Here is a 14,203-nt window from a genome sequence, read left to right as displayed (position 1 = left end):
TCAGCAGTTGTGGCTCGCGGGCTCCAGAGCGCAGGCTCAGCAGTTGTGCTGCATGGGCCTAGTTGCTCCGCAGCATGTGGGATCCTCCCAGACCACGGCTCGAACCCTGCATTGGCAGGCAGATTCCCAACCACTGCATCACCATGGAAGTCCATGTTATTCAGTTCTCAATAAAGATTTTCGGAGAACCTACTATGACAAGTTCAGCATAGGAATACTGAGGTGAGTAAGACCAGGGTTTAAAGAAGTTCAGGGTCTTTATGGGGAGAGAAATAGATAAGCAGATGTCTATAGTAGTATGTGGGCAATGTTATAATAGAGGTATGTTCAAAGGATTGTGGGAACACAGAGAAATCATCAGCCCAACAAAATTATCAGTTTGTCCCCCCTATATGGGGACAAACAGTAAGGGTTTTCCTTGTCTTTGGGTGCCTCACACAGAGAGGCACAGAGTAGGCATCAATTAACGTTTGCTGAATTAGATGATGTAAGCAGTAGCTCCTTCCAATTTTGAGGCAGGAAACTTATCTAGATTTAGAGAGCAAGGTGGAAAAAAACACTAACTAAAAATATGAGCGACTCCAACTAAATTCGTCTTAGGACTTGCTTCTGAATTTCCTCCACCAATCAAATAATTCATTCAACAAATATTTACTCAGTACCTACTATGTGCAAGGCACTTGGCTAGGTGCTGGTTATGTAATGATGAACAGCATGGAGAGGTTCTTGACAAGCCTACTAAGTCACTGTACTCCAGAAGCAGTGCTGGAGAGTTGCCCTAGAAACTCACCTTCAGTAACAGATTACAATGACAAATTACTAGTTGAACTCATAGTTTCTTCTGATCCCTGACTTTCTGTTCTGTGTTCAGGCAGTGGCTTCAGACTTGGGTTTAGGCTGAAAGGGCTAATTTAAAAATTCAATTTATGAAATATTTTAGAGACATAGTGGGGGAAAGTCAGTTTGGCAATTATTTTTTAAGGAATATCTCCCTTTTGTCTGATGGGTACATTTACTTTTTTTTGACACCTAATTTTTTTTTTTTTTTTTGCGGTACGCGGGCCTCTCACCGTTGTGGCCTCTCCCGTTGCGGAGCACAGGCTCCGGACGCGCAGGCCCAGCAGCCATGGCTCACGGGCCCAGCCCCTCCGCGGCATGTGGGATCCCCCCAGACCGGGGCACGAACCCGTGTCCCCTGCATCGGCAGGCGGACTCTCAACCACTGCGCCACCAGGGAAGCCCGACACCTAATTTTTGATACCTAATTCATTCAAGAGTTATTTAATGAGTACCCTCTATGTTCCAGATACTCTCCAAGGCACTGGACATACAAAGATAAATACACTCTCCTGTTCTCATGGAGCTCACGTTCTGGCAGAGAAGACAAATGACAACATAAGAGGACCAGTATTTTAATATGGTTCTGGGTGAGCATAATGGAGGGAGGGAGTCTGGAAGCCATTGACCAACCCTTGGTATCTAGAGGTGCAAGTCATATAAACACTAACACTAGTAATATAAACACATGAAAATGTAGAAATCCTAGCTGCATTTTGGAGTGTCACCATTCTTGAAATAAAGCCTCATGGCCTCAGACAGTGTGATTAGAGCTGTTAATATTTTGATTCTAGGTGACTAAGAGGTGACAGGTGTGTAGCCTGAGAAAGCCACCCAAGTCCGTTCATAGGCATGTGGAGACAAGCAGTGCTCTGTCAGGATGCAGGGCACACTCCAGCCTGATGAGCAGGACAGGACTCTGTTGAAGGCTGCTAACCCACTAGAAAAAAGTTAATCAAGAGTGAAATGACAGTCAAAATAAAGACACAAAAGGTCCACATATGGTATCTTTGTGGTTGTTGATCCATGAATAGCCCACTCCTAAGTTTTCTGAGAAACATTAACTAGATACAAGAGCCTTCCTGCACAAGTTAGTAAACTAGAAGTAGGTTGGGTTTCTTTTCAATAAAGTTGACATATCTGGTTGGGGGAAGGGGTGGAAAAAGGAAGGGGAAGCACCTGGATGTTGCTGTATTGCAGGCATAGGAGGAATCAGAGTGGGAGAGAAAAACATGCACAGAGAAAAAACATGGGAGAGGTAGTGGAAGAGAAAGGAAGTGAGGCAGAGATACAGGTCGAGAGATGTGGCAGGATCTATGCCACATGAGTTCCAGAGCAACACCACTCTGCAGGCTGGCTTTCCCATCCTTGATATAGAGGCACAGAAGCCAGCTCAAAGGTCCACACAGGGGACTTCCCTGGTGGCACCGTGGTTAAGAATCCGCCTGCCAATGCAGGGGACATGGGTTCCTGGTCCGGGAAGAGCCCACATGCCGCAGAGCGACTAAGCCCATGCGCCACAGCTACTAAGCCTGTGTGCCACAACTACTGAAGCCCATGCACCTGAGAGCCCATGTGCCGCAACTACTGAAGCCCGCGTGCTCTAGGGCCCACATGCCACAACTACTGAAGCCCGCGTGCTCTAGGGCCCACATGCCACAACTACTGAAGCCCGCGCACCTAGAGCCCGGGCTCCACAACAAGAGAAGCCACCGCAATGAGAAGCCCGCACACCGCAACGAAGAGCAGTCCCTCCTCACTGCAATTAGAGAAAGCCATCGCGCTGCAAAGAAGACCCAATGCAGCCAAAAAAATAAAATTAAAAAAATATATATATATTAAAAAAAAGGTCCAGACAGAACAATCAAATTCTTCAATGAGCAGATCTGTGAAATTATTACTTTTTACAGTAAAAACATTAAAACCTCACTGAAGGTTTCTCACAGTGTGAAATTAAACCACCTATATTAGAATCACTCAGGGTGACTGTTTAAAGAATGCTAACTGTGTGCTGTTCCATCCTAGACCTGTTAGGGTGGAATAGACTTTCTAGGGTGGTATCAGGATAATCTGAACTTTTAATAAGCTCCCCAGGTGATTCTTATACATAATAAACTTTAACAAAGATTATACAAAATGGGAGTCCCTGAGACGTGGGAGCATATCCTACTTTTCTCTGTGTTCACAGAATTGAGCACTGAACCTGGCACAGTGCGTCTACTGAACTGAATTGAATAGGCCAAAGAGATTTTTAAAGAAAAGTCGCTCAATTCCACTGTCCTGAAACAGCTGATTCCATTTTTTCCCATATGCTTCTAGTCCATGTGCACAGCTTTTACACTATTGTAACTGCAAAGTACAACTTAAAATTTTTTCAACACATTTCCTCTTATAATTTTTATGGCGATAAAATATTTCATTCAACATGTAATAAATATCTTACTTCATACAGATTTTTTGAGTTTTTGAAAAGGATTCCCTAGGAGACCTTACATTTGTGTAGTGTTGTCAACTTATGAAAACCTTTCACATAGTCTTCGCCGTTTCTCACAACACTCTGTAAGTTAAATATTATCCTCATTTTGCAGATAAGTATACAAACTCAGAGATAAAGTAACTTGCTCAAGCTTCCACAGCTGGTAAGTAGAGCGTCAGACATAAACCAGAGTCTTCTCCCTCTACGTCTAATACCCCTTCCAAGACACGAAACATCCAGCACATTTTCTGGCAGGAATCTGACCCGACAGTTTCCTGATGCAAAAACCTGTAACACAGAAGGTAGAAGATGGAAATTACATTTAAAGAGATCGTTGGCCAGCCGTATCCTAACTGTATAAGGAATCAGTTTCTGCCTTTTGGGGCAATGCAAAGAAAATGTAGTATCAGTAGAAATCTTCAGCAAAGGAACTTACTGTTCTTCAACAACAAATCTATATATGACCCAAGTCCATTTCTGCAATCCCCAAATAAAGGGGGTTGGTACTGCCCTGAACATTCTGAAACTCAGATCTTTCAGCAGTATTACAGATACAGGAGGAGGAACAATTGCTATAGGCTGTAAGACAGACGGGGAGAAGGCACTGGAGACTTTAAGCTCTTCTAACGTCAAGACTGGTATCACAGGGTACTTGGGTAGCAGCTGAGTGGACAGTGAAAAGGAGCATGACTCTACTACTAGAAAGGCCCACTTTAAGGATACTCTGCCTGGCGAACACCCTAGTGGGGTGCACCTCTTCAGGGAAGGACAGACTGTCCCAAGTGGGCAGCTACAAAATTCTATTCTGGAGAAGAAAGTGTGTGGCTGTTTCTGATTTATTATATTTGCATGCCATGGAGAGGCAGGTTCTGTTACTATCAGGTCACAATCAGAGTTCTCCAAGTATTAAAAAAAAGTTACCTCTTAAGACAGACAGTTCTTAATTCACTGAAGGTTCAGTGGGTAAATTAGTAGGAACTGGGAAAAATACAGAGGAGCGTAATTTATACATCATATACAGGGGAAGGGGTATGATCTCTAAGAGATTTTTCAAATCTAGGATCATTGGAAAACAGCAAACCAGCAGTTCTTGTTGAGCCAGTGTGCAGAGAAGGTTCTGCATGTGGCAGAAGCCAGGTTCTGCAAAATACAGTTCTGTGTACATGTGTATTTGTAGCGTGAAAAAAAACCTTTGCTGCAGGGGCCCACCAAGTTTCTATTTTCAGAGTATCATCTTGAAATATCAAAGGCTGATCACTTTCAGAAGGCTATTAATAATTCCTATCAAAGTTCTTTCATCTACCTTTCTATGTATATTCTAGGATGATCCTAAGAGGAAAGTAGGACAAATGTGAACACAGACTCATTTAAAAAACTGCATAGTGAGCTTAAGTACACTGCTGGGTCTGGGACTCTGTATTCCATTTTCAATGTTTCTCTTTACTAGAATGTATTTGGGCTCAACCATCATTTTCCATCACGTTCTTAAATTTCTTCTCCCTGTACAGAACAAGGAAATCAGAGGCCAAAGTGTGTTTTGCACTGGGGCTTAAAAGGCAAGATTCTTTGATTACTATAAGAAGTTCAGTGCTTTCAGTTTCTCTGGAGGCTGAGAGTCGTGAACTTTATTTGTAGTCTTACTCCCCCTCATTATTAGGAATTCCTAATAACCAATCTCCATAACAAATAAACTGATTTAACCAAACAAATTTCAGGCACAGTAAGCTACAAAGGAACAAGGTCCACAATATATTGTGGATATGTTAAAAAATACTGTAAATTGTAAGGCAATGTCCAAATGATAGTCGTATTATTAATAACAACTGTGAACAGTAAAGATGTAGCAGAAGGTTATTGAAAAGTCATAAACTATGTTAATTCAGTGATTAGCTGCCTAAATGGCAGCTTACGAACCATCTAAACTCCTGATTTCTTTACAAAGGTCCCCCAGAAACTACCACACAGTGTACTAACAATGGCTGTAAATCCACTGGATTCCAAAGCAAACTGCACAAGAGCCAGCTGGAGTGTTAGCTGATCCAAGGGGCAATCCAGGGCTCCTGACAATGGTGGAATGTCTACGTTTCTGGAGGGGTGCTAACCATGATCTAATAAGACCCGTCTTATAGAAATCCTACTGAAGTATTTTGGTGTAGGGTGATTAAGGTGGCTTTCCACTCTTTCCTTGATGCTTTTGCCATCTTTTCATTGGAATTGAAGCTGGGAAGAACTACTGTCAGGTATTACTCCCACCTGTTTTCTTTTTATTATACATACTTTAGATTGCAGACTGAATACAAATATTGATCAGAAGCCAAAACGCCCCAGACATTTCTTATCAATTCAATCCAGGCCAATCTGTCTTTCAACTCTGCATTTTTATGTTCTTGCCTCACCACTTACTAAAATAAATATATGAATAAAATAACAATCCAAATAAGCATCTCTCATCTATAATTACCTGAAGAGATTTAAAGAAGGGTAGAGTTAATCCATCTCACCCCAGTTGCATCTTCAATGCCTGTTCAGTCCCGCGTGAAATGTCTAGATTCAATTTATAGAGAATATGAATGTATAACACTGTAGAGGGGTGCTTCTAGCAGATTCTGTTTGGGAGGGACAAAAGGTCAAACCGTTCCTTTGCCGTTCTGTGAGAGTTAAGAGTCTCTGGGCTGGGTCAGAGGGTAGGAGAGCTATGTCTAGATCTGGAATGGATCACTCACACAATTAAGTTCTTGTCAGACCCTCCTAATCCCCCCGCCAACCCCCCTGTCAAAAAAACCCCACAAACCCACGACAGCACAACTTACGCAGGCAAGCGGACAGCCAGATGGAAAGTAACTATTTTTCTCCACCTTCTTCAAAACTTGAAATGAGAATGGGAACTAATGATGGAAAAAAACATTTCGAAGTTTTAGAATACACTCTTACTTGGGTTACTATTTTGAGGTAATGTTTGGAAACCTTGGGAAAGCAGAATCTGATTTTTCCCTCATTGGAAACTGGTTACTCAAGTGAAAATTAATACCCTCAAATCACCTTTTAACTCACAAATTAAGCCCTATGGTATTATAGAATAGACCATCCTTAACTATTAAATCCACATTTTTGTTCATTATACATAGAATTATACAACGCTGTTTCTACGTAGAATCTGGATATTCATGTATCAGCTGACAAGCCAACATTTAAAAGGTTTTTTTCTGTTGATGCTGCCTGCAAGCAATGGTTTAGTTTTGGCATTTTCATCACCCTTGTCTGACATTAGTGCTTGTTTTTTGTTTACTTATTGGTAAAATATAAGTATTGAGCCAAAGATGTAAATGACTAGGCTGTTTGAAGTGGCAAGTGTCTGGCTTCAACCAGATACTCATTATGTGATCAACTGTGAAAGAAAAGAATGAACAAATAAGTATGAAGGTTCGGAAATACACTGCTGGAGACTCAGATAAGGAAGAATGTATGTTTGACTCCTTGAGAAGGAGCCTTTTCCACCTCACATACACACACATTGAACACACCTAAGTCTATTGTTAAACTTTCAGCGATTGACCTCATTATACGTTTTCGGAGACCTAGTATGTACTAAAATAAAATCTAAAGGTCACACTTTAAATCAATTATTATTAGTGACTATGTCCATCACAAATTCCTAGAAGATTAAGAGATAGAAGGATCCTTAGAGTTCATCTACTTCAAAGCGATAGCTCTGCAGATGAAGTAACTGGAGGCCACAAGGATGATGTTACTTGCCTAAGGCTCCACAGTTAAGCCAGTGGTGGCACTGGGACCAGAACCTGGGGCTTCTCTCATTCAGTATTCTTTCTGTCACTGTTATTTTTGATGCCCAGCCATCATGTTAACATCACAATTCTAACTGGCTCCTCAAAAATCACTGCAGGCATGATCCCTAATAGCCTTGGAAACTATTAGAGCATCCAGGTTTTGGGCCTGTGAATGTTTGTGATTCTTACTCCACAAAATACAGTATCAAGACTTAAAAGCCAAATCAAATTAACTGATGTCACAAATGGTTTCTCTAACCCTAGGGGAGCATAGGCTCGGTTGTGTGTTTTGTGGCTGGAGGTGACCGTGCCCCCCAAGTTGCTGCTGACAGTGTCTGCCATTGTTCTCAGGCCCATGTGTGTAGCCACAGCCACATACTCAACCTGCTACGACAGAGACAGCCTTCACCGATTTCTAATAGATGCGCGTGGCAAGCGCAGTGCCATGGACAGGTAAGAGGGACTACAAGGCAAACGTAAGAAGAGGAAAAGAATCTGAGTGCTTGACCTATTTTATCCAAACAATTGTTTCCCAAACACTACCACAGGGTTGTGTTTTGTTTTGTTTTGTTTAACATCTTTATTGGAGTATAATTGCCTTACAATCGTGTGTTAGTTTCTGCTTTACAACAAAGTGAATCAGCTATACATATACATATATCCCCATATCGCCTCCCTCTTGCGTCTCCCTCCCTCCCACCCTCCTTATCCCTCTAGGTGGTCACAAAGCACCGAGCTGATCTCCCTGTACCACAGGGGTCTTGATTACAATGAACCTGAAATCTTATAAAATATGGTATATTTTATTATTTAGCGACTTCAGGGGAAGGGAGAGCTGATAGTGCCACACTTCTTGAAGAATTACTTCTTCACTAATTCTAATTTTTGGGGTGGGAAACTTAGGTACCCAGCACAAATGGGTAAATAATTCATATAAAAATGTTTTCAAATAAATAAGATTTATCTCTGTGTGTGATTTTTTAAACTATACTTTAACGGAATTTTAAAAATAAGTTACATATATATATTTCATTGTTTATATTCTTAAGCAGAACCTAGTAAACATAAGTAACATGTTTTACACAGAAGAAGAAGAAAAAAAAATGGTTTCTCTATTTTATCTTCCAGGTCTAAGGTTAAATATAGCCTTTTCAGGGATGCCCCCTCTAGCAAGCTAATCTATGATTGCCTTGTTCTTCATAAAATTTTATAGCACATGCCATATTTTGAAATAATACATTTGTTTACTTATCATTGGTATATCTTCCCTAATAGACTGTAAATCCATGAAGGCAAGGGTCAGTTCACTACTGTTTATGTAGCACCTAGCACAGTCTGTGGCATGTAGAATAAGCTCAGGTAATATCTGTTGAGTAAACAAATGAATTTCTCTCTCTAACCCATGGTTGAGGCAAGCCTTATAGAAGCCTTAATTTTTCCTTTTATCCTGTCCTAAACTTGGTATCTAAGCCCAAGGATTAAAGTTCCAGGGAAGCAGATTTTAGCTCAGCAGAAGCTACCAATTAGAGAGCTTCAGAAATGGAATGAGCTATTCTGTGGGGTACTGGGCTCTTTGCCAAGAGGCTGCCAAGGTACATAGGATCCCTCTGCTTTAGATAGAAGTTCGACCTTGACAACCTCTCAGCGTCTCCTATGACTTCCAACTCTAGGTTCTGCAGTTCTTTCCAGTTGTTTGATTTTGAGTTAGGTTACAATAAAGTGCATATAGAAACTCATTAGAAAGTAACCTAAGTCATCTAATGAGACTTAGAAAATTGATTATTCAGGCATGCATGCCTTTTTATAATTATTTGATACATATGAATCCTACTGAGTTCACCATCTGCCATAAGCCCATATATCTGCATCTCAACGAAGACTAAAAGTAGAGTTAAAAAAAATTTGTGTAGCATTTCACAGTTTTAAACACATACACACACACACACGCACACACACTTCCATGTAATTACTATATCAAGTCTGTGAGGAAAATGATGCATGAGCTCATACAGAGTAAGTAGCTTATCCAAATTCATACTTGTGACTGCTAGAACCGTCAGGTCGCGAAGTCCCAAATCAGTGATCTTCTCACTCTAATATGCCCCGTTACTTTTTGACTCCAGAATTATCCTCCCTTTAGGTTTAGCTATATATCCTCCTCTTGGATGGAAAATACCTTTCTTCCAAATTTCACTGGGAAAAGGCCAAATGGAATTTAAAAACCTGTTTTTTTCTTTCATAGGTATCGAACATCTATTTTATTATCAGAGACGTTATAAATATCTAACATGAACTAACTGCAACACAACAGTGATTAGTTTAAATAATATATCTTGTTAGCGTTTATAATTTAGGATCAACAGTTATTAAATGTGATTTTTCATGTAGTCTGATGAAAAAAGATTTCAATTCACAATAGCAATTTTCTTAATTCAAGACCCGAAAAAGGAATATTTTTGTTTAGTAAAGCAATGAGAATAAGATGGGAATTTATCATAGGTTAAATGGGAAGGGAGAAAAGATCCAACAACATTTTATTTTTAGCTAGTAGTTGCTTCTCAAAGGTCACAGAGGGCAGTGGTCTACTGATTAAAGACAAAGTAAAATACACAATTTCGGGACCTCCTGGCGGTCCAGTGGTTGAGACTTTGCCTTCCAGTGCACGGGGTGTGGGTTTGATCCCTGGTCGGGGAGCTGGGATCCCACATGGCCTGCGGTCAAAGCACAGAACTGAAGCAATATTGTAACAAATTCAATAAAGACTTTAAAAACATGGTCCACATCAAAAAAAAAATCTTGAAAAAGTAAAATACACAATTTCATCCTGTCCTAGAGTTTGAAAGGACCTTTGAGATCATCTAGTTCAATTTCTTCATTTTTTTCTTAATTGACACAATAGCTTTGAGATTCTACCTGCTATAAGTACCTCTTCTTGATGGAGTTCATCTTTCCATGAAATGCCTTCAACTTTCAATGAAAATCATGATCACATGTATCTTTCATGTATCTTCTGGCATGACAATTACATATTGAAAACTTCTGCATTTCTACAGTTCAAACATGCATTCTCCTGTATGTATATTCATGTGCAGTACCTCTGGCACAGGGTGGTTTTCCTTAAGCAGTCTTCAGCTACAAAAGACACGAATGAGTAAATCTTGGAAAAGGGATAACATCTTTGATATTGTCAATTCCCAAGATGCACTGCAGATAGCGTTCAAATCCCATCCCAAAACCTCCATGTGGCACAGATCCAAATCGACGGAGGTCCAGATACCTAATTTTGAAAAACAGAGAATCATTACCTATAATTGCTTCATTTAAGATCAGATGTTATGACAGAATTTTATGTTTCAAAAGTTTTTTGCAATCATTTGTTATCGTCACATCACTGCAGTAGACCAGTCTTTTTACAGAGAAGTTAAAGTGATCTGTCCAAGATTACCCAGGCAAACAGCAGCATATCCTGTCATGCATTCATGGGCTTTGGTCACTTGATCCTTATTCTTTAAAGTTTGTTAGATGCTTATATACAGAAAACTTGTCTCATGAGGCTACAGGAAAATTTCTCATAACTTATTTTTCTTTAAATATATTCCTCTTCTATGTCTTGGTATATCTATATAATGTTCTTGTTTTTCCTTACCAAAATTATATTGTTCAATACACAGAGAAGGGTGAAGAGTTTTGCCTGATGTATTACAAAAAGAGACCCCCTACTAGACTAGACTGTAAGCTACATCAAGGGCAGGAACTGCATCTTAGCCAACCTTTATCTCCAGTGACTGTCTGGGAACAGATGCTCACTATATGATGATTTATTGTTTGAAGGCATAAAAATACACTCTTGAGCACTGGAGTGGAGAAAAACTTTGACTTCTCTGCTTTAAGCCTAGCAGAAGATGTCCAGAGTCATTTTTCTGAAAGGCTACACAGCCTCTGAAGCCCATCCTTGCACATTCTATTCCCACATAAGACTACATGCTAGAAAATGGTATGTTCATGATTCAAACTCGGATTCCAATACACCAGCCTGGGATAAAGTTATTTTAGGAAAGGAAGAGAAGGAGGAAGACTCTATAACTATTTTTATTGTCATTTAATGGTGGGAATTCTTGAATTATACAATATTGATTAAAATAAGTTTATAGTTTCTTGAATGATTTGTAAAATATACAAAAATACAGCATAAAACTTAAACACCACAGCTGGTAGTCATACGGCTCCTCGAGGATAAAGACTATAACCTTTTTCCCCACTATTAATAACAATGACTACATGTATTGGTATTTTAGGCAATTAAGAGTAAGTACGTCTCTTTCTAAAATAAAACACAAATTGCAACTAGGTGAGTTACAACCAAGTGAGCGATCAATAAGACAGGAGTTAGTATTTAAGAACTATCAGGAATAATGGAAGGAACACAGTCTTGAGTAATTGAAATGTTTGGTAGCTGAATTAACTTTAAGTTCATAAGGCATGGGGGCAGAATACACTTTGATTTAGTGAGAAAATGAGATGAAGGGCATGTCAAACCACCTGCCACAAACACCTGCAGGATCTGAGTCGGCTGCCAGAAGTCCAGTATCTAGCTTTAGCTGGCTTTAAATTTCTCATACATCGATGTCAAAACACTGGCATAAATGCCTGGAAACTGAATTCAGAAGAGGGATTCTGTCTTTAGCATTTTTCTTGCCTTTGCTTTGACAGATGGAAAAATCTACTTCTAAAAACAAGTTTTCAAAAGAATCTTTATTTGATTGTTGTTATATTGATTCTAGGGTAGCCAGATTATAGAAGAGATGGTACAAAAATTATGGAACTAGTTACAGATTATTTGCATGTGGCGTGTAGAAACAGGAAGTGAGAAAATTCTTAAGACACCTGGGGTGGCTATTCACAGTGTGGTAGAACACTAGCAGAGATCACAGACTTGGAGATTTTTAAGGTCCTTTCTGCCTTAAAATGCTATGATTATCATACAAAAGGAAGCAGATTCCAACTGTTAAAAAAATAAAATTCAAGTGAGTAAATTTTTAAGATCTTAATTGGCTTTATTCAGTGATTCATGAATCAGGCTGTATCCCATCTAGCAATAGAAAAGAGCTCCGAAGAGCTCTACAGAATGATTATAGGCAAAAGGGGGTAGGACAAGGAAATTACTAGCAAAGAGTGGGTGGTTTCAGGCAAGGTCGCCTTCCTTTAGGAGATGGCAGGGGTCTATCAGGCAGATTACCTCACCAGTGTTGACCAGGTAATTTTAGATTCCCTGGTTCAAGATTCCACTCCTGGGTGATGTCAAAACTATAATTAAGTTAGGTATTAAGTCTCAGTTTGGTGATGTGAGCTTAGTACAAGTGACTCCATTTGAGCCTGCTGTCTCTTTTATTAACAAAATAATAAATATTTATATTTGGAGATGTTAGGAGTTTGAAAACTTTAGTTGGGAAAGAGTAGTATTGAAATGATTAATAAAGACCAGAGAAGGTCTAAACCAATAATTAAGATTTATATATAACTAGTTTTTATACACTATGAATATTACCTTGTAGACAGAAAGAAACTGAGGTAAAATGCATAAGCGTGACAATCAGGCTCATCTACCTAATAGCAAGACTGAGAACAAAAGAAGGAAAGGGGGACGGAAACTTAACTAAGCTTCTACTCTGTGTAGATACTTAACCTGTATTGTTTCCTTTCATCCTAACAATAACCCTGTGAAGTAGATATTATCATTCCATTTTATGGCCAAGAAAACCAAGACTCAAGAGAGATTAAATATGCCAAAGTTCATTACTGATAAATAATGAAGCAATCTAGGGCCATTACTTGAACCCAATTTTAGGCTTTTTTGCATCTCTGAAATCTAGCTCCTTCATTACGAAAAGGCAAGTGTGTAATTTAACCTTTCCTTCTCCTGAGGACAGCAAAAGAATTAATAATTTTGTTGATATTATTATACTAAGATCCTGAAAGAATCTTATTACACAAATATAAATAAATAAATACTTTGTACATACTGTAAAGTACTTGAAGAAAGGGTCTGCATAAAGAACACCAGAACAACTTAGGAATGCAGACAGATGATCTTCCCTAAGCAGCTTAGATCTCTACAGTTGGTGGAGACCTCAGGGACCACTTAGCTCAAGCTCCTAATTTCACACATAGAGAAAATGAAGCATGATGGTTAGGAACAAAGTCCCAGCTCTATGCTTCTAACTGTGTGCTCCTGCTTAAGTTAGTTAACATCTCTAGGCCTCAGGCCTGGAGGGATAATAAAAAGAGAATAAGAATAGTACCTTACTAACAGGGTGTTGTGATGATTACACGAGACAATATACATCAAAATTTTAACACAGTTATCTGGCACACAATAGGTAATAAATAAATGACAGACATTATTATTACTACTTTTCAAAGACACAAAGGCAGTAAATAATCTGAGAACCTGTTCATTGTTTTAACACTCTTCTATAGCACCCTGGAAATACAAGTGAAAACTATTTAACACTCAGACCCACAGCTAGAATAAGAGTCATCAGGGGTCACATTCTCACCATTGGTAGGCTTCTGTCAGTCCTGACCTGTAAAAGGAAAACAACAAAATTATTTCAGAGAATGGCAATAAGATAAATATACTAATCACCAAACATTTATTCTGGGTTGTGTGCACAGTGCTCTTTATAAAGAAGTACACACCAAAACCTGTGCTCTTAAATAACATGCAATGCAGTTAAGAAGCCGAGCCTTTATTAGGTGGTAAGAAAGGTAGGATAACCAATAGTAAGAAAACCAATAGTCCAAGGTATTATCAAATAATAAATGCTATAGAAGGAAAGTATGGTCCAGAGCCCAAAAGAAGGGCTTCATTTGAGATAAATTTATCATCCTGTGACATAGAAAAGTACTATTACTACTATATAGGGTTGTTGAAAGGCACACACAGACAAGTGATGGAGAGACACAATTTTCTTTCCACAATATTAAAACAATAATACAGATTCTGAGGCTGCCTTCATAATATGGCTGCAAATTGGTTTTTGCCAACGTGAGAAATGTTAATAAAACTTAAAGCTCTTAGTACTCATGAAATTTAGTTTCAGCC

The 14,203-nt window shown here is 39.2% G+C and overlaps 1 protein-coding gene across 3 annotated transcripts in view; it reads right to left on the bottom strand.

Moving 5' to 3' along the window:
* Positions 1-2,632: 2,632 nt before the first annotated feature.
* NARS2 (asparaginyl-tRNA synthetase 2, mitochondrial) overlaps positions 2,633-14,203 on the bottom strand; it is a 147,034-nt gene continuing 135,463 nt past the window's right edge. For 2 of the 3 annotated variants that reach the window (XM_032639503.1, XM_032639505.1), the window contains 2 exons: positions 13,656-13,682; positions 9,616-10,375 (listed from right to left, as the gene is read on the bottom strand). In XM_032639503.1, coding sequence (XP_032495394.1) covers positions 10,231-10,375; positions 13,656-13,682 — 172 coding nt within the window. In that variant the 3' untranslated portion in view covers positions 9,616-10,230. Of the gene's footprint in view, positions 3,602-5,774; positions 5,858-6,123; positions 6,199-9,615; positions 10,376-13,655; positions 13,683-14,203 lie in introns of those variants that run through there. The other variant, XR_004351024.1, reaches the window with a different exon arrangement.

The sequence above is a fragment of the Phocoena sinus genome, chromosome 8 (genome assembly GCF_008692025.1).
Source record: "Phocoena sinus isolate mPhoSin1 chromosome 8, mPhoSin1.pri, whole genome shotgun sequence".
NCBI classification, from domain to species: domain Eukaryota; kingdom Metazoa; phylum Chordata; class Mammalia; order Artiodactyla; family Phocoenidae; genus Phocoena; species Phocoena sinus.
The sequence above is the reverse complement of the archived record's forward strand: the minus strand, read 5'-3'. Positions and strand labels throughout refer to the sequence as shown.